Genomic DNA, 20,318 nt, shown 5'->3' with positions numbered 1-20,318 from the left:
AAGTATATCTGAATCAGAGCAGCCACCACCACTCACATTTTTCTTTCTTCCCTATTTTTCTGTTACAGGTGGAATTCGAAAGAGTGCTTTGGTCCAAGAATATCCATTAGCCCTATTCAGTTTTTCAATAACTTTTATGCAGCCCTTGGCCAGGCAGGCTGCCAACAAATAAAAAGTTTGGAACTTGAAGAGTCTAGGAGTTTAAAGGCAAACAAACAATAGTAATTTTTTTCTGCCAAGCAATGAGGCAATGTTTTAGTTCTGTTCAAAGGAGGAAGTGACAGAACCAGGACAGTGGGGATTTCTCAAGCCCACATCCAGTCCACAGAATAGTGGCTGTGTGAGTGAGTCTAAGGATTACTTGCAGAAACCTTAAGATGTAGAGTTCAGATTTGATATTTTGGGCGATGGTCACAGAGGTGTCGTCAGCGTGACGCTGAAGTATCCCAAGACTTGAGTCTTGTGAACTTCATCACAATACCAGATGGCATCTCTGTCACATTTGGATTCCCAGAATTCTCAGATAAAAGGCTTTTTGCTGGACCCACAGATGAATTGGACCCTCTCACAGAAGTTTGATTTGAGTGAGCCTTCTCTACAATTGAACTTGAAAGAGAATGGAATAGCTATTCAGCCTCCAGATGTCCTCTCTCAGTCTGGTTACATGATGAACCATAGCTGCAGAGAGCTGGAAGGGACCTTGAGAGATCACGAAGTCCAGCCCGCCGTGCAGAGGTAGGACCAAGCAGACCTAAACCATTCCTAGAAATTGTTTGTCTAACCTGTTCTGAAAAATCTCCAATGATGGGGATTCCCCTGAAAGCTTCTTCCAGAGTTTAACTTCCCTTACAGTTAGAAAGGTTTTCCTAATACCTAACCTACATCTCCCTTCTTGGGATTAAGCCCATTATTATGACTTCTACCTTCATTGGACATGGAGAACAACTGATCATTCTCCTCTTTATAACAGCCCTTAACATATTTGAAGGGTTTCCTCTCCGTCTTCTTTTCTCAAGACTAAACAAGAAGGCTTTGGGGAGGGGGGGAGGGTAGGTAAAGTTTTCTAAACCTCCATTTTGGTTGCTTTCCTCTGGACTCTCTCCAGTTTGTCCACATCTTTCTTAAAGTGCTGTGTCCAATTCTGGGCACCATACTCCAGCTGAGGTCTCACCAGTGCCAAGAGTGAGAGAATTACCTCCCATGTCTTACACACGTCACTCCTATTAATAAACTCCAGAATTATATTAAACCTTTTTTACATACTGTTCACTCATTCAATTTTTTGATCCACTATAACCCCCCAAAATTCCTTTCAGCACTAGTTCCCCTAGCCTGTTACACAACTACAAAATATGAAATACTTTATTTTTCTTTTGTAAGTGAACTTTGCACTTGTTTTTAATTGAATTTTATCTTGTTAATTTCAGACTAATTCTTCAATTTATCAAGACAGGCAATTAGACTCTTGGGTCCTTTGTTACTCAGAACAGGGACCAATCCTGAAGTGTGGGCAGAGGTCTGGGCCACCAGAGAGAGACCACTGGAGAACCAGAACAACAGACAACAGGGAGCTCTATAGTGGAAGACCCCTGCAATAAGCAATGCCATGTCCTAACTCAAGGGAGTGCTCCTATAGTAACCTGACCCTTACCCTGATGCAGCAGCACAGAATGCTGTCTTGAGAAGAGAGACAACTAATGAGAGCGCAGCTCGAGCCTGGGAGGGTGCCTGGAATCCAGCCAAAGAGAGGAGTTGGAAAAAGCTGTTAGACAAGAAGGAGCCAAGGAGAAGAATCTAGATGCTGAGCTAGTGGATAAACAGGAGCTGGAGGAGAAGGTGAGGTGATAAAATAAGAAGTATAGGAGAATAAAAGTAGGGGACTGGGAAGTGAGGAGGAGGAAAGAAGGGAGTCCTCCAAGCTGGGAGAAGCAGAAAAAAAACAGACCCAGGTATATGAGCAAACACTATCAGAAAAGTGAAGTAGAGGAAAATAAAATGTACAGACATATTGGAGAGAGTGCATCAATGTAAAAAACTGAAAGGTAATATAATTGGTGAAAAGGGGAATTGATCAAAAAGCTGTTTTAGACTAAAATAGATCCTGAAAACAGTAAATGAAAAGCCCACCCACAAAGGATCAAAAGTATAGGAACAGAGAGAATGACTGAACATTTATTGAAGGAATACAGTTCAAAAGGTGCCTAATGGACAAATGAGGGCCCACACCAAGTGAAGATAAACTGGGTCAAAAGAGGTACAACTACAGGACCACTGAATCTAAAGAGCATTCCAAGCTGAAGAGATGTAAAGAACAGGGCAGCAAGAATGGAGTTGTACTTATAGCCAAAGAAAGAAAAAGTTGCTGAGTAATCTCTTGTTCTTGTTGATGACAATGCCTTTGGTATTAACTCCATAGAGTAAGGAAGAGAACAGGTACAAGCTAGCAAAGGTTAACATGTTGGTAACCTAGAGTTTGTTATAAGTAGTAATACTTTGTAATGTTCTTTATGCTCCTGGCACAATTGCTGAGTTTTCCCTTCAAAGTTCTACAAATTATAAGCTACTCTTTTGTCTTGGTTAGCCTCTGCTTTTCCTCCCAGTTAGCATAGCCTGGACAGGTCACTGCACTTCACAGTGAGTTCTCCTACCCATTACAACCTTGTATTTATTAATAAGGAAGAAGCTGAAGACTTACTGTCTTCTGTTTTGGATTAAGGAAGGTAGCTGTGTGCTGACTGCACTGGACTATATGTAGCTATCTAGTTACACAAAAATCCTGAATGTATTTGTGCATTAAGAAACCAAATTCGATTAAGCCCTTTGGGAATAATTACCATAAGAGATAAGTAGGATGGACAGACTTTTTTTTAAAAAAACATGTCCCATCTCTGGCTCCAAACTGTATGAAAAATAAAGCAGGTGTTAAGAATGCATGTTTACCTTTTTAGTGCTTGCGAATTTCTAACACAAATTCCTTGTTCAACATCAACCTCCATCTAAATTAAAAAGGAGAAAGGTTTAGTAAAGGACTTCCCATCAGAGGGTGAAATCCTGGTCCCTCTGAAGGGAAGTCTTTCCACTGATTTTAATGGAATCAGGATTTCACCGAGAGTAAATACTTGTTCTTTTCTCTGACCAGGGTCATGTTTTAAAGAGATTACTATTTACATTAGTAACTAGACATTTAACAGCATAGTTTCCAGACAACAGTGACCTTAAAACTCTATCACAGTTAAAAAACTACTACTCATGAAAGAAGTTTTTTCCATTGTTTGTTTACTCTTTATTGGGATTTCACAGCAATACGCCTTCCAACATATTGTGTTAGAGGAACTGATTATGGTTGGGATTTTCAATGGAGTATAAGGGTGTCAGGCATCCAAATTCCACTGAAAGTATGAGTTCAGTGCCCAATTCCCTTGAAACCCCAGCCTATTTATTTGTATACATAGTTACATATCAGTAGCATTCAGTTATTGCCATTTTCTAAGAGCGAGTAAGCAATTTTTCAACAATAATGTGCTGTAACACTTATGTATTTTTATTTCTGATTTTGTAAGCAAGCAGTTTTTAAGTGGAGGTGAAACTTAGGGTACACAGGACAAATCAGACTCCTGAAAGGGGTACAGTACTCTGGAAAGGTTGAGAACCACTGAATTACCACATAGAACTAAGAGTCCTACAAGTCCATGAACTGGCTTTCAACTCTTGACATTAGAAAAGGAATTCCTGACAAAAGCGTTACCATCCGAAATTAGAAACAGATGAATTTGTTGTGAGATATTTCACAGGGACAGGAAAAGGGGATGCAGAGTTGGTACAGGCTGGAATTGAATTGAATATCCTTGCCAGATAACTTCCTAGACTTCGTAGTAACTGCAGCTCATGCATTCACAAAAAATATTAAAAGAAAATTGCCAAAAGGGAGAAAAAAGGGTCAATGACTCCACAAACTGGTCCATGACTCTTGATCAAATCTGCAACCTCTGACCCCAAGAAGAGTGTGCAGTGCCAGTAGATGAAGGTGTTTTCTTTTGGAAAGAAGGTCTCTTTTCGTAAAAAATCACAAGTCCTTTGATAGTATGTCTATACAGCTGCAGGGAGGTCTGTGTCTCAGAAAGGATGGAGATTTAGACTGCTTTCTCCTCTGCAGAAAGTACAGCAGCCAAGAGACCAAAGGGTTACTTGAGTCCTTTGAAGAATGAAGCACCTAGTCGGTCTTTGAGTTGAAAGGTTCACGACACTCAAAAGGACGGTTTCTGACTGTTGTCTTTCAGCCACGATGATCTGTGCATAGTTACTGTGGTAGCCACTGACCTAGCTGCAATGTCAGAAGCATCCAAAAAAGCCTCCTATGCAGTCCTTGCCACCAAATGGCCTTTCAGGGTTACCGCTTTGAACTCATCCCTGATGTCCTGAGGAAGCTTTATACCCAGCTAGGAGGTTCTTGTCCCAACAAAGAATGTCATACTTAGCCAGAAGAGCCCAATAACTGGCCTTCTGAATCCAAAGAATACACCTTCTCCCTAGAAGGTCCATCTCTTTGGGTCTATATCCCTAAGTTTTGACAAACAGACTGCTTGGATTTTCATGGAAAATGTCTACAACTAAAGACCCAGGGACAAGGTGTGTGTGTGTGTGTGTGTGTGTGTGTGTGTATATATATATATATATATATATATATATATATAAAAGAATAGTCAACCCCATTTCAGGGAACCTGAAATTTGCAATCTTCTCTTTAGATATGGCTGAAATATATGCATGGGTGTGCCACAAATCTGTAGCAAGATGAAAGATATACTCGTTTGGCAAAGCCCAGAAGTCTTGGGAGCATGGATGTTGTACATACATACATTGAGACTTTCCTGAATTACTTCAAGGGATATGTCTAAGGACTTAAAAGGAACGTAAATGCAAGTTCTGAAAGGCCTTCAGATAGACTGTGGGAGGAGCAGATGCCATCTACATATGAAGATGAACCAGCAAGACAAATGGGCAGGTCCTCATATTCCCCCACAAGATCTTCCTCATTATGAGCCTCTTATATGAACTCTTGGAGAAGCTCCTGGTTAGATGGTTGTGTTATTTTAAATCATTTTTAAGGAGGTGCTATATTCCTAGACCTGGGTTAGACAAATACAGAGTAGGAAAATACTGAGTATTCCATGCTGACCTGTAAGGTCAGGACTGCACCCTGTATGAAAAAGGCATATGATGCCACAGTAGTGGATAGCAAAGTGACCAAGACCTCTCAGAAGTATGGGATCTATGATGAGAAAGGCTCCTTAGGTCTGAGGAACCAGTCTAGAAAAAACTGGGAGAAAAATCTAGAACACAGGGCTTCTATTGTCATGAGATGCAGATGCAGATGAAGTGTTGCACCAGACTGACGAGATCCACACTGAGAGAAAAAGATATTGGTACTGCAGATGATGGTCACAGGGAGATTTACATAGTTAGTACCTTCCAGTACTGGAACCAAAGTAATTTGGATTATGTAAATATTGGAGAAATATCTGAGATGAGACTAGTTCCAGGATGATTATTATGTCTGCACACCCTTTGCAGTAACTGAGGTTCTTTGAGATGTGTCCCCCATGGGTGCTCTACTTGTAGGTATGGCAAAGCCTCCCGCGTCTGGGATCAGACAAGTGCATTTCAGACTGCACATGCCCACCTCCCTCATCTCGCACTGTGCCCAATATGTATATATAGCACCGTGCACTTCAAACACCCCCAGCTCCTTCTCTGCTGCAGAGCGTGTGTTTGTTTGGCTTCGAAAGAGAGGGGAAGAGGGTAGGTAGTACAGCATCCATAGGTAAACATCTCAAAAAAACTCAGTTATCACACAGGGCGAGTAATCCTCTTCTTATTCTTCAAGTGATGTCCTTATGGGTGCTTGTGGCAGGGTGCTGCTGCAAAAACACACCTAATCAGGCCCTGCCATACCAGGCCCAGTCAAGGGGGAATAGATTGGGGCTGTTTGAAAAGCCTTATGTCTGCCTGGCGATTGGCAACACCTGCCAGCCTGATAGGCTAGCTACAAAATCCCTCTTAGTAGCTCTTCTCTACTTGCTTTACCTGTAAAGGGTTAAAAAGTATCACTGCTATGCATAGGTAAAAGGAAGTGAATGGGTACCTGGCCAAAAGAGCCAATGGCAAGGCTAGATCTTTTTTAAATTAAAACAAGACTCCCCTTTTGTCTGTCCATCTGTTGTTGTTCTCGGGGAAAGGCAGACAGGGCTGCAACTATGCTGCAAGAAGCTTTGGACCATGTATGAAAAATATCATTGAATCATACTTAGAAACTACTAATTTGAAACCTCGTAGATATGAAAGTAATCGGGAAATGTCCAGGAAGACACGATTAGGTTTCTCTCTTTCTTTATGGCTTGTGGATTCCCCTGTGCCAACCCCAAATGCTTTTGTTTTGCTTGTAACCTTTAAGCTGGACCTCAGCACAGTTATTCCTGATGATTAATCCTTGTAAGTGGTTCTTTTTAAAATCTAGCAATAGCCTAAGTTTCCAGATGTATTTTCATTTTTTTTAAATAAAATTTACCTTTTTAAGAACAGGACTGGGTGTGTGCGTCCTAAGAGGTTTGTGCACATTTTGTTTAATTAGCTGGTGGCAACACCTGATTTCCTTTGCTTTTCTTTCTCAGCTCTTCCCCAGTAGAGGGGTGTGAAAGGGCTTGAGGGTACCCACAGGAAGGAATTCCCAAGTGCGCCTTCCTGCATTCTCAAAGGGGTTTTGCACTTGGGTGGTGGCATCATCTACCTACCCAAGGTCAGAGAAAAGCTGTTATCTTGGAAGTTTAATACAAGCCTGGAGAGGCCAGTATTAATTTTTAGAATCCTTGCAGTCCCCCACCTTTTGCACTCAAAGTGGAGGAGCGGGGAAATCAGCCCTGACACAGCGACAGAGAGGGGGAAGCCCTCAAGCTAGTTACTGACCCAGCCTGCGGTAGGTGAGAAACCTGTCAGGATTGTATATAGTTGGACACTGGTGGTGGGAAAAGGCTTAAAGAATAAAGGACACAGGTGCTGCACAGAGCTGAAGTCTCCCTGGACTTTCCTAGAAGAAGAGGGGCCGGCCGTGCACCCTATGACAGTGCACTACTTGTGCTCTGATTGAGACTGTCTATCACGAAGTTCATAAGATAAATGTATACACTGGGAGATTCACTTTGAAAGGAATTTTTTAGATATGACAGTGCCTCTGGATCTTTTGTTGGTGGAGATGAATAAGTGTGGTGATTTCCGGAAAGGTATAGTCCTGTCCAAGTGAAAGGCTAATGCTCATCTAAAGTATAAGGTGTGTAGAGCTGCCTCCCGTTGGTTACTGTGAGGCTTCGGGAAGAAGCAAGGAAGGTGTATATTGGTTGGTTGAGATGGAAAGATGCTGGGACCTTAGGTAAAAATCTTAGATGTGGGCGTAGTGTAACTTTGCCCTTATAATATGGTGGATGCGCCCTAAGGACCATGATTTCACCAACTCATCAGGCAGAAGAGATGACACAAGGAAGGATATTTTCGTTTATAGATACACTTAAGAACAGGTTGCCATCGGTTCAAATGGGAGTTTAGCCAGAGAACATTGTACAAGGATGAAGGTCCCAGGCAGGGGTCTAGTCTCATAAATGAGGATTGATCGTAAAGATTTTGGAGATCCTTCAAAACAAAAATGTTTCATGAGTGGAAGTGCAAAGACAGAATGACTATCTATACAGGGCAGTGAAAAGCAGTGATTGCCACCGAGTGTACCCAAATACAGCTGGTGAATATTGTTTAAGGTGTAGCATATAGTCTATGATGGGGTGGGCAAACTATGGCCTGTGGGCCAGATCCAGCCCCTCAGGTCTTTGGATCTGGCCCACAGGGCTGCCTGTGGTGCCGTGGGCCCCGCACCACTCTCAGAAGCAGCCGGCATCACTTCCCTGAGGGCCCCCAGGCAGGGGAGGCATAGGGCTCCATGTGTTGCCCTGGCCTCCAGGCACCACCCCCCGCAGCTCCCATAGGCCAGGAATAGGGAACCACAGCCAATGGGAGCTTCAGGGGAGGTACCTGGAGGTGCGGCAAAGGCAGCGCACATGGAGCCCTCCATCCCTCCTCCTCCAGGGGCTGCAGCGCTTCCTGGAGCGGTCAGGCGTGGCGCCAAAGCAGGCATGCAGGGGGCCCGAACCCTGCTTGCACCCCGCCCTAAGCCCCCTGCCTGCACCTCACACCCCAACTCCCTGCCCTGAGCCCCCTGCCACACCCTGCACCCCACCCCCATGCTCTGAGCTCCCTATTGCACTCTGCATCCCACCCTCTGCCCTGGACCCCCTCCCACAGTCCACACTCCTGCACCCCTGTCCTTAGCCCCTCCTGCACTCCGCACCCCCTTCCCTGAGCCCCCTCATACATCCCACAGCCCTCCTCTACCCCAATATCTTACCCTGAGCCCCTTCCTGCACACAGCACCCCCTCCCCAGCCCTGCATACAATTTCCCCACCCAGATGTGGCCCTCGGCCCAAAAAGTTTGCCCACCCTGGTCTAGGATAAGTGGCAACAGAACATGTGCTACATCAACTTGGTGGGAGGTGTATCAGCAGTAAAATCTAATCCATTTTTGCATTTACATGCATCTGCTCATGTCACATCTGCTATCCAAAAGGAACCAGGCTTTGAGGTGAAACACCTGTGGATTGGAAAGGAGGATGCATTCTCTATCCTGTGAAAGGAGCTGGGATGTTAGATGGAGAGAGATCAGCCAGTATATCATCATATGGTGGAGGTAAGTATGCCACGTTGGAGCTATTAGTATGACATGAGATCAGTCCTCTTGTATCTTGCAAAGTACTCTGAATAGGAGGAAAAAAGGAGGGGAAGGCATAAAGGAGTTGTGCATTCCCCCAGTAATCCATGTCCCAGTCCTCCTCTGGAACAGAGTGTTGAGGGCAGCGGACGTTGAGTGACAAAGAGATCTATGGTGGGGTGCCCCAGTGGCTGAAGATGGGTTGAAGTGCTCGCATATCCAGTTCTCACATATGACTGTGCGAGAACCTCCTGCAGAATGCATCCATAGTGATGTTCTGGTCCTGAGAAGTATGCTGCTGAAATGGAGATGTTGTTCTGGATACACTAGTTCCACAATCTGAGTGCGTCTGAGCATAAAGAGTGGGACCTTGTTCCGCTGTGCCTGTTGATGTAATACATGCAGGAGAGATTGTCTGTCATCACTCTCATGGTATGATGTTTAAATAGAGGTAGAAATGTTGACATGCTTTGCAGACCACCTGTAGTTCCAGGAAATTGATGTGTAGGGTGGATTCTGTTAACGATCATCTGCCCTGCACTGTGAGTTCGTGGAGATGCACTCTCCAACTGATTAGGGAGGCATCGATTGTTAGGCTCATAATCGGGGTTGGCTGGAACAAAGGGACTCAGACACAGATGTTGTTGTGCAGAGTCCACCGTAGTAGTGAGTCCTTGACGTGCATCAGCATGAATAAACATTTGTGGAGACAGTGTTCGTGGGGAAGATATGCTTTATGGAGCTACACTTGAAGATATTACATGTGTAGTCTTACATGTCTGACTATGAACATGGCTGCTACCAGGTGGCCTAGAAGCTGGAGGCACATTCTGGCAGAGGTCTGGGGCAAACCTGTGCACTGAATACCAGATCTCTTATAGCTCAGAATCTGTGAAGTGCTAAGAAGACTCTGGCTTGTATGGCACCAACTGTGTGCCAATGAATACCAGTTGTTGTACTAGTGTTAAAGTGGACATTTCTAGGTTCACGAGGAAGCCTATCTTCATGAACAGATCCATTGTTATGTCGACAGCTTGAAGAGCGTCTGTTTCAGATGAGGCCTTAAGAAGAGTCATCCAAATATGGAAAGATAAGGACACTGGGAGGGGTCATCAGGCAGACAGCAACAACTGCAAGGACTGGAGAACACCCAAGGTGCAATGGACAGTTTGAAAGGCAATACCTTGAACTGGTAGTGGTCATTGCCCAGGATGAATCAGAGAAATCCGTGAGCAGGATGTATTATCATATGAAAGTATGCAACTTAGAGGGCAAGGGCCGAGAACTAGTCCCCCTATTCCAGTGCTGGGATAATAGTGGAAAGGATAACTCTCTTGAATCACTGCAGTTTGACTCATTCATACTGCGAAGGTCCAGGATGGGTTGCCAGCTGCCAGATTTCTTCTGGATCAGGAAATAGTGGGAGTAGAAACCTTGTCCCACGTGCCAGGAAGGGACTGGTTCTATGGCTCCTAGTTGCAGAAGATTTATTTCTCCTTATAGAATGGGATCATGAAAAGGGTCCCTGAAGAGGGACAGGGATAGAGATGCTGGGCAGGATAGATAGGAAAGGGATGGAGTATCCTTCACGGATCATCTCTAGGAACCACTTGTCCGAGGTGACGAATCTCCAAGATGGGAAACAGAGCTAATCAGTCGCAAACTGCCGGGATGCTGACAATGGTGGGAATGACGAAGGGGTGAAGGATTCTCAGGGCCTCAACTACACCTTCAAAATTATTGCTTTGGTGGAAGTGCACAAGAGGAGTGTGCTGTCTACATTTGGTAGGAGGTCTCCGTCTTCAGCACTGGGTGTCCTAGTGCCAATGAGGAGCATACTGCTGCATTCGGTATGCACAGAGGGAGCTGGCACTTTCCAGAACATATCAGTACTGTCATGTAAATTCCAAAAGAAGGGTCCTTAAGGGAGTGCAGAGAATCATTCATATATTTAGAGAATAGGTTTAGAAGGTAAGGCCTCTACTGTGGTTTGTACTTCCTTAGTGAAGCCCCAGGGGTGGAGCCATGATGCACACCTCATAACTACAGCAGTCATGATGGACTGGGCAGTGGTGTATGCAAGTCTAATGAGGCTTGTAGGGTTATACGAGTTAGGAGGTGCCCTTCTGATATCAAGGACTGGAATTGCTCTTTTTTGGCCTCCAGTAGGTCCTGGGAGAGATCCTCCAATTTGGAGTAGTTATACGTAGCCACAATGGCTTCACAGATAGAGATTCTAAATTGGAGCGTGGCTGACGAATATGCTTTGCATCCAAATAAGTCCAGGCATTTCCGATCTCTGTCTAAATGGCTAAAATGAGATTGGTATTGACAGCCTCTTTGTACAGCACTGACTACCAAAGAATTTGGGGGAGGGGTGCAAGAATAGGAATTCCACATCCTTTGCCAGAACATAATATTTGCAGGTCAGAGGGATGGACGCAGGGGTCTGCCACAGCAACTTGGGGGGGGGGGGGTCGAGAAGAGCCTCGTTGATAGGTAGAGTGATCTTGGAGGAAGAGGATGTGTGAAGATAATCCAGTAGTTTACACCGCTGGTTCTTGACTTCCTCCAAAGAGATCTGTAGGGAGTCTGTAATACTGCAGAACAAATCTTGAAAATGCCTGAAGTCATCAGCCGATGTAGGGGATGGAGGTATGATTGCATTTTTCCTTGTCACTTGAAAAGACTATATTGGTCAAGTCTCCTCCTCCTGTTCTTCCTCTTCAGATGGTACCACTTGACTTCTGGAGGGAAAGAGACCAACAGAGAAGGGAGAGGTATAGGTTTTCGGCTTTGCTCTCTGGGAGGGTTCCCAAACCGTGCTCTGTATGTGGCCCAAGGGTCCCAATACATTGTTTGGAGGGAGTGGCACATAGAGTTGCCCTCATTGTAGTCCCTGCTAAGAGTGGGGACCAGAGGTAGACTGTGGATAGTGAGAATGTGCAGGTGTAAGTTGTCTAGTAGATGAGGGAGCGATAGAGCCTTCATCTTCCTCTTCTCCTCCTCCTCATCTCTGGGGAAAGGAGATGCCATCCTCATCAAAGAGAGAGAGGAGTGTCGTGAATCTGGAGAGGAGGGTGGAAGTGGAGGGAGGTCACGTCGAAGGAGAGGAGACTCAGGAGTGTTAGATGCCAGCAGGTCTTAAGAGTATCTAAAGTCTCATGGGGGGTGGAGGGGATAGCATCATCAGTGCTGGTGTAACACATGGTGCAAAAGTGAGGGCGTATGCCCAGAGGTGTTGGTAGATGGAGCCAGAGACTTGGCCAGTCTTAATGGGTTGGCCAGTGCCTTGGCCGGTGCAGAAGTTTCATCCGTGTGGGAAAGGGTGCGGGTGCTTCAGTGCCTCAAGTCAGCCTGACTCATTCCCTAGAGCTGGGAAATGATGCTGAAGGCCATAGGTCTGCCCAGTTAGGATCTTCAGACCATTTCCATATGTCAGTATTGGAGGTACTCGGATGGGCACTAGAGCTGTGTGCCACATGAGGTTGAGGCAACAGACCTAGATAGTGTTTTGATGCGATGTACCTCAGACAGTGAGGAGAGAGACTGTTTCTTTTGGAGTGAGGATGGGCAGATAATCTGGTTGAGCATGGGTCTCTCTCCAGGAGTCGGGGCCTGGATCCGATGCCGGTCACAGCAATTTCTCCATGAGGAGAAGTTTTAATCTGATGTCCTGGTCCTTTCTGATTCCAGGTTTCAGGCTGAGGTAATGGGAACACTTTCATGGGACATGTCCCTCTCCCAGACAGTGGATGCACTGCAGGTGGCTGTTCATTACTGGGAAGGCAACCCCACAACAAATGCACCTCTTAAACCCAGGGGATCTGGGCATAAGGATGATGGAAAAAGGCTTCCCAGGCAGGAAGTAGGGGAGGAAATGAACAGCTAAACTATGAGAAAACAGAGGTAAAGTTAAATAAAAACAGTTTTTCCTTTTGTTTAGCAGAAGAAGAAAGTACTAACTACATTACACTAATAGATAAGGCACTAATTACTGAGGGAAAAGGAAAAAACGGGCTCTGCTGCAGATTCCATCCCAGACCAAAGGTAGTAGAGAAGGAACTGGGGGCGCTCGGATCCCCCTGCACCATATACATGTCCCACACCCAGTGCAAGAGAAGGGAGGTGTGCATGTGCAGTCCAACAGGCACTGCTGATGAAGATCTTGGTTCCCAGGTGCATGGGGCACTGACACACCTACAAGTGGAGCACCCACAGGGACATCACTGGAAGTAGTAGTAAAAGCAACCTGCTTTGAGAGAGGAATTGGTACCAAACTCAACAGTATCAATGTGGTCATCTCACCAGATGGGGTCTCATTAGGATGCAGTACTACAGATTCTTTGGCAGATAGGACTTATGTCATTAGCACTAAAGTGGCATTGGTCACGAAGGATGCAGTACTGAAGCAGAAGAACAAGTTTCAACAGCCCCTGAAGACACATGGTGCAGATCAGAATTGGACGGAAGGAGCCAGCTTGAACACAGAGTGATGAGTCTTCGACTGCTAGGACAAATACCAGGGACTGCGAAAATCAGCATCACCAGAAGAGCTCTGCTTCTTCCTACCTTGGGCAGCAGGAGTCAATGACTAACCAGATAAGGATAGAAGAGAAGTCTCAGCATGTTTTTTCAGAAGCATGAGGTCTCTTAGAGCCAGAAGTCCTGTTAGCTCCCAGAGCAGTATGTCTGGTAGACAGACCCCTAGTAGAAATCAGCATTAAGGCAACAGATTGCTTTTAAAGAGGGTCTCCAGGCTCAGAACACTCTTGACTTTTCCAGCAGAAACACTTTTGAACAGGCATCATGAGCCTTCTGTGTGGGCTTAGAAAAAGGATTTGCAAATCCAGTGTTTGCCCAAAATATACAATTACCCTAAACAAAAAGAGACATAGTATGTCTATCACTTGCCAGCATAGCTACTTTATAAGCAAGTAGATTTTTAAAGCCTAGAGACAGAGTTTCTGCCAGGAGACTTGCACCTCAGTACAAAGAGGAGTCAGATTAAAAAAAAAAAAAAAAAAACACACATATACACTTCGGGTTTTTTATTTTGCCAACAGCCACTTAAAAGTCTAACTACAAGAACAATAAGTAATGAACTATCCTAAAACTACAGGGAAACAGATGGATTCTATGCATTTCTGTCCCGATATTAGGGATGTTAATAAGAAACAGAGGTAAGTGAGGATGCTCTGCACTTTATGCATCGAGTTGGAAGGGAGCGTGTATGAGCAGCCTCAGACACTGAGCTAAGAGATTTCAGGCTCATATACATGGGGTGCACATGCCTCCAGTGGATTCTCTGTGGACAAATGCTTGAAGAACAACACAGGTTCAGCACCAACAAGAGTGAGGGGAGGAGGGCGAACAATTCTGCATTCATTTTACTTAGGAAGTCAAGTGAAGTTTATCATCATCCTCAAACTAAGTGGTGCAAACTTTCCAACAAAAATCAAAAACAGAATTTCTATTTCTCTATGAAATTCTCACTGTTGATCTGAATACTAGCTTGTTCATAAAGTGCTGTGAGTAGTGTCTTAGAATTAGCAGATTAAACTGACATGTTTTTGTAATTCATTTATACTAACCATAAACAAAATCAATCCACAGCTTGCCTTGCACTTTCAACATAAAATAGGCTTGTAATCTAGAATCAATTTTTCCATGTGCTGTTAAAATTGACAGTTGAAATGTGTATAGTCAAAAGATTTTCAATGGAGCTGAGGCAGGGAAAAGGAGCATGTGTTTTAACCCCGCTCAACCAGAATACAGAGAATTTATAAGATGTTTTAGCTTACAAGTTGTACTAATGATTCAAATCTATGTGTGTAATATTGAATTACTTTTGGAGAAAAGAGGTCATACAGATCACAGTCTTCTCTTTCACTATGGCCAAGATGATTTTCTTGCGACTCTAGAAGGCAAGCATACCAAACTAAGAGTTAACACATACACCAATCACAGTTAATAGTAAACTAGATGACCACAGAGTTGCAAGGGTATCGTGCTGGCACTGCAGCACAATTGGATGTATCTCAAGGGTGACATTCTGGTCCTGAAATAAGGGGAGTTTTGCCACTGACTTCAATAGTGTCAAAATTTCACCCTAGGTATTTTGAAACTAGGAAGAAGAGGCCAGGCAAAACTAAGAAAATTTTCTGAACTCTAGAGAAGTCTTTTCAAATATACTCTTGTCTGATAATCATAGCAGCATCTAAGCAACTGCATAGTAAATCACCTGACACTGGTGCTACACTGAGGGATAGGATTACTCCCGGGGCAAATCAGCACCAAAAATTTAAAAAAACCTGTACACAATATTTGAAAATTCTGCAAAATTCTGATATTTTATCAGAACAGTATCATCATGCCAGTTTCAATTATTTTGGTAATTTATTTCAAAATATCTGTCAGCAAGTATGTCCGTAACAATACAGATAAAAAAAGATTCTGGTAATTTTTTTTACAAATGTATTCCTTATTAATACAGAACTTTGAGTAAATCAATCAAATTACAATACAGAACTGTATTTCCTAGAGGACTGAGGGGTAACAGAGGAGTCGAGGGAGAGGGAAGGAGCCTAGGAGTGAACTTTGGAGTGTGTTGGGTGTGGGTGGGAAAAGGTTTTTTTGGAGGGTTTTTTTAAGGAGTTGGGAAGCAGACCCCAGCTGACCCCCATGCTGACCCCCATGACCCCAGACCCCAGCTGACCCCCATGCAGACCCCAGCTGACCCCAAGCCTCTCCCATTCAGTCAGGCACATCTGCCCCGGTCCCAGCAGGTTCCCTTCCCCAGACTCGATGCTGTCCCCAAGCCTCTCCCATTCAGTCAGGCACATCTGCCCCGGTCCCAGCAGGTTCCCTTCCCCAGACTCGATGCTGTCCCCAAGCCTCTCCCATTCAGTCAGGCACATCTGCCCCGGTCCCAGCAGGTTCCCTTCCCCAGACTCAATGCTGTCCCCAAGCCTCTCCCATTCAGTCAGGCACATCTGCCCCGGTCCCAGCAGGTTCCCTTCCCCAGACTCAATGCTGTCATCCAATTAGGCCCTGGGCCCATGCCCCAGTCTGTCCCCTCACTAGCCATTCTGAACCTCAGTTTGTGATCCCCAAACAGCCCTGTGCGCCCCACTCTGCCCTAATCTGGCTCTGTGGACAAGGTGTTGTGATGAACTTCTATTCCCATGGGAATTCTGCAGCACTGGACATTGTACTTTCGGGGGGGGGGGGGGGGGGGGGGGGAAGAGGAATTCTTTCTGCCCCAGAAGTGATGCATTTCTGCCTTTTGCCCACCAGAGGCCGTGGTGGTGCCAGAACAGCCTGCTTATATTCATGCAGCTGGCTATTCTGGCACCAAAGCAGCCTCTGCTGGGCCAAAGGTAGAACTGCGGCACTTCTGGGGCAGAATGTATTTTATGCAGAGAAAATACAAAATTATGCAGGACAGAGGAATTCTGCGTGTCCGCAGATGCACAGAATTCCCCCAGAAGTACAGGATAGAGAAAACAAAAGGAGTGCAAGAGTAAAAAATAACCCACACTCAAAGAGTAAGCCCCAATGATAGCCCCCTCTCTCCCAAGAATAGCTAGTTACTAACCACATGTATAGGACATCTAGAAAGCACCAAAAATAAAAGCCAAGAGCAAAAAGTCTTACCTTCTGAATTGATGTCCCCTTTCAACATATGACATAAATTATTGTTTCCTCTGTTTGATCTGGTGAGGTTGTCCTGTAAAGTCTGATGACTTTGCCTTCAGTGTAAAAATATTTTTAAAGTGTGTTTATTTGTCCATAGTTTGAGGTCTTTTTTTAAAGAACAAAACACTCTCCCCCTCTCCAACCCCACCCCCCATTCCCAGGGCTCAAAGCTCCTATGTATTCTAGGATCATTTTAACTGATGCATCACTACTCAAACATATACTTTAATACATTATTTGCAGGCAATATAAAGTTTCATTTTAGCCATGCTGAGTCTGAGACTATTAACTAGCAATATCTACTGGGTAAAATCTTTATCCTACTGAAATCAATGGGAGTTTTGCCATTAACCTTAATAGGGCCAGGATTTCACCTACTGTGTACCATGCAAACCCCGGTATACAATACATACATTCTTTCTTCATAGTGACAACACTCTTAATATACATTGATAATATAAATGTAATTCTTTGATAGCCCAGGGCAAACTTTAATTGGCCAAATTAAAAACCCAAAGACCGAACTCAAAAAGCACATACAACAAAGCTTCATCTACAGCACCATTAGTAAGAACTACATAAGATTTGTTATAGTATTAACTAGAAACTCTGCACCTTCCAGTTAAGAACCCCTTTCCAAGCAAATAAAGTCAGACATCTTACATTAGCCACATTTGCTGTTCTTACCAAGAATCTAATGAAAAAGATTTATAATAAAGAATTTACCACCATTCTCTAATTAAATTGTAAGATATACTTCAATATAAATTTAATTTAAAAAACTGGAGTAATCTCAAGATTTACGTAACATACTTTGTAGCCTGCAGTTTTCTTGTACAAAGTTCTTCTTCTACATAGTCATCCACTGGGTAGAAACCTTCATTTGTATTTACAGTGGTAACAGCCTTTCAAATCAAACAATAAAACTGCTTTAACATTTATGCTGTACAATTATGCACTCTATATTTTATCTAGTATTGGCTAAAACTCATTTTGGGCCTTATATAGCGAGTTGGCTATCAAGTTCTACTACATACATACACACACATGTATTGTGAATGAGTCAAGTATGTTAGTCTAAATGTCTTAACCATTCAATAGCTGAGGGAAGGGCACTATATGAGTCCACGAGGGAACCAAGCATCCCTTGCCAATGGGTGCAGCCTTCAAGTGTATGGCCTACATCTTCTAACTGGCCACAGTGGCAAAAGGCAGCACGAAGCCATGAAGATCCCACTTAGTAATAAGCAGCAAATCTGATCACTCCACATCTGAAGCAACTGAGTTATACCAAAGGAGGTATGGAACATCAAAACCAGAAGGCTGATCTATCAGTTCTGTCACATGATAGGAATTTTACCAGCATTTTGAGCTTTTACTGAAAGATTATGTTACGTGAATGTGCACACTATAGCTAGGTATGGTACTGAAACAGATGCAGCTACCACAAAATCTTATGCCTGAATAAATTTGTTAGTCTCCAAGGTGCCAAAAGGACTCCTCGTTGTTTAGTGAGGAAGCAGTGTGTTTATTTCAATGCAACTTGATCATTTTTCTGGTATAAAAGGAAGTTAAATGGACCACGATAGTCCACAATAGGTTAGACGGACACCTGGCAGGGATGCTCTAGATAACACTTAGTCCTGCCAGGAATGCAGGGGACTGGACTAGATAACCTCTCAAGGTTCCTTCCTGTCCTACGATTTTCTGATTATGAAGAATTTAAAAGTACACAGGTCACTTATAGTTCCCTTAACAAAAAGCTTGGCTTTAATCCCACATGGAGATATAAGTAACACCATATAGTAAATGTATAGTGTTATTACAAGAGAAATTAGTTACAGTTACTAGGTAAATATATTTAAACACAAGTCAGGAAATTCAAAAGTATCACACAATTTTACTTAGTGCAGTGTTTAGTACTAAATAAACTTGTTTTCAAAAAGTTATACCGTGGTTGAAGAAAAAAAAAAAACCACTCGCTTGGAGTTTGTTATACAAGATCACAGATTAAAAAAGTCCACTCAGCTGTTTTAAGTTTTGAAAAAAAACCTAAACATTTCACAAACACTTCTTCCCCCAAGCATGCTATCGTACATTATGAACCAATTATTGCACAAGTTATTCTAGTTGTTTTAGTAGTCTGAAAAAAATTCCAATTGTTTAAGATATTTGTGTGGCTAGTTTGTTGAGGTGAAAAAATTTAAGAGTCCTAGACACACAGGTAGATAACAGAATTTGTGAATTATAAAGAGCTAAGAGTCTATTGTGTAAATACAGGTTGAATCTTGCTAATCCGGCACTCCCTGGTTCGGTAACATCCGTGGTCTGGCATAAGCACTGATCCTGTGGGTGCTCCAGCGCTGGAGCACCCAGGGGTAAAATTAGTGGGTGTGGAGCATCCACCGGCGCCACGTTCCCCCAGTCACCTTTCGCGCGCCTGCAGCCCCATGCTTACCAACTCCTCCTCCTCCCTCCCTGGGGCCAGCATCAGTGGCCCATTTCCAGCAATTGACAAGGAGATGTAAGGAACTTTGGGTGGGGGGAGGATAAGCATGGGGAAAATAGTTATACCGTGTGTAATGGCAATATAAATATAAATAAAGTAGCTAATATCTCATAACATTTTTCAAGTGTTGATAACTATAGACTTTTTTAAACAAGAGAGAGACAGTATTGTATATGAGAAGTAAGCAGAAAGCATCTGTCCTACCTCTGAATTTCATGGCTTCTCTCAGACTTCTAGGTATGCACATACTAGACAGCTGGGAGCATGTCTCCCAGCCCACATAGACTCAGGCACTAGCTCCGCTCAAGCTAGTATGACAAAAAGAGCAGCATGGTTGTTGCAGTATGCACAGTGGCTTGGGCTAGCCGCCCACTCAGATACAGGGGGCAGGCAAGCTTGTATTCAGGCAACTAATCCAAGCCACGCTCTGTGGTGCGATGACCACAATGCTCTTTTTAGCACTCTAGCTTAAAGTGGAGCTAGCATGTGTCTGTCTATCCAGGCTGGAAAGCATGCTCCCAGCTGCAGTGTAGACATACCCTTATAGTAGGTCTTCATCACTATTCCCTCTAATTTTTCCAACACATGTGCAGAATGAATTTTATTATGTGCACCAATATGGAGGCGATGTGTGACATATCACCTTCACACTGGTGCACATAACAAAATTCATGTGGTGGAGGATGGGGCTGGGGGGTTCAAAGTGTGGGAGGGGGCTCAGGGCTGGGGCAGGGGTATAAGGGCTCCAGCTGGGGGTGCAGGTCCTGCGGTGGAGCCAGGGATGGGAGGTTTGGGGTGCAAGAGAGTGCTCTGGATCTAGAGCGGGGAGAGGGGACTCCCCCCAACAACAATGGGGGGTGGAGGGGAAGATGCACTTCTCACCGCTCCGGGGCCAGGGCCGCCTGGTTTCCTGCCACGCATCTCCCAGCTGCCAGGGCAGCCTACATTTCAGCTGCCCGGGTTCCTGCCTGCATGGTACTAATTAGGCTGCTGCATGGCTGTGCAGCTTACAGGGAATTTAGGTATTCAGTGCAGAGTTTACTCGAGTTAGCTCACTCCAGTTACTTCTCCCGAGTTAGCAAACTCACACTGGGGGGGGGGGGGAACCCGCACACTAGACTTGCTGCATCCATGTTGTTCCTGAACTTACTTGGGCCATTCTGTGTGCCACAGTAAGATGAGCCACACTACAAATTTTCCACTGAATTGTCTGTCTGTTCTGGGCACATAAGAAAATTTTGGGAAGGCATCAAGGGACTAGTGGCATTTGAGTGGAGCTAGCCTGAGCCTAGATGATAGTGGTT

At 44.2% G+C, this 20,318-nt stretch overlaps 1 protein-coding gene across 1 annotated transcript in view; it reads right to left on the bottom strand.

Annotated features, from left to right (window-relative positions):
- The window catches only part of RNF17 (ring finger protein 17), a 215,496-nt gene that overhangs the window by 192,011 nt on the left and 3,167 nt on the right, over window positions 1-20,318 (bottom strand). The window contains exons 3-6 of the mRNA XM_030561299.1: window positions 17,319-17,410; window positions 16,464-16,558; window positions 14,654-14,724; window positions 2,941-2,996 (exon numbers count right to left, since the gene is read on the bottom strand). Of these exons, the coding sequence (XP_030417159.1) occupies window positions 2,941-2,996; window positions 14,654-14,724; window positions 16,464-16,558; window positions 17,319-17,410 (314 nt within the window). The remainder of the gene's footprint in view (window positions 1-2,940; window positions 2,997-14,653; window positions 14,725-16,463; window positions 16,559-17,318; window positions 17,411-20,318) is intronic.

This window comes from Gopherus evgoodei, chromosome 1, assembly GCF_007399415.2.
Source record: "Gopherus evgoodei ecotype Sinaloan lineage chromosome 1, rGopEvg1_v1.p, whole genome shotgun sequence".
NCBI lineage: Eukaryota > Metazoa > Chordata > Testudines > Testudinidae > Gopherus > Gopherus evgoodei.
Note: the sequence above shows the minus strand (reverse complement) of the source record. Positions and strands in the feature narration are given on the sequence as shown.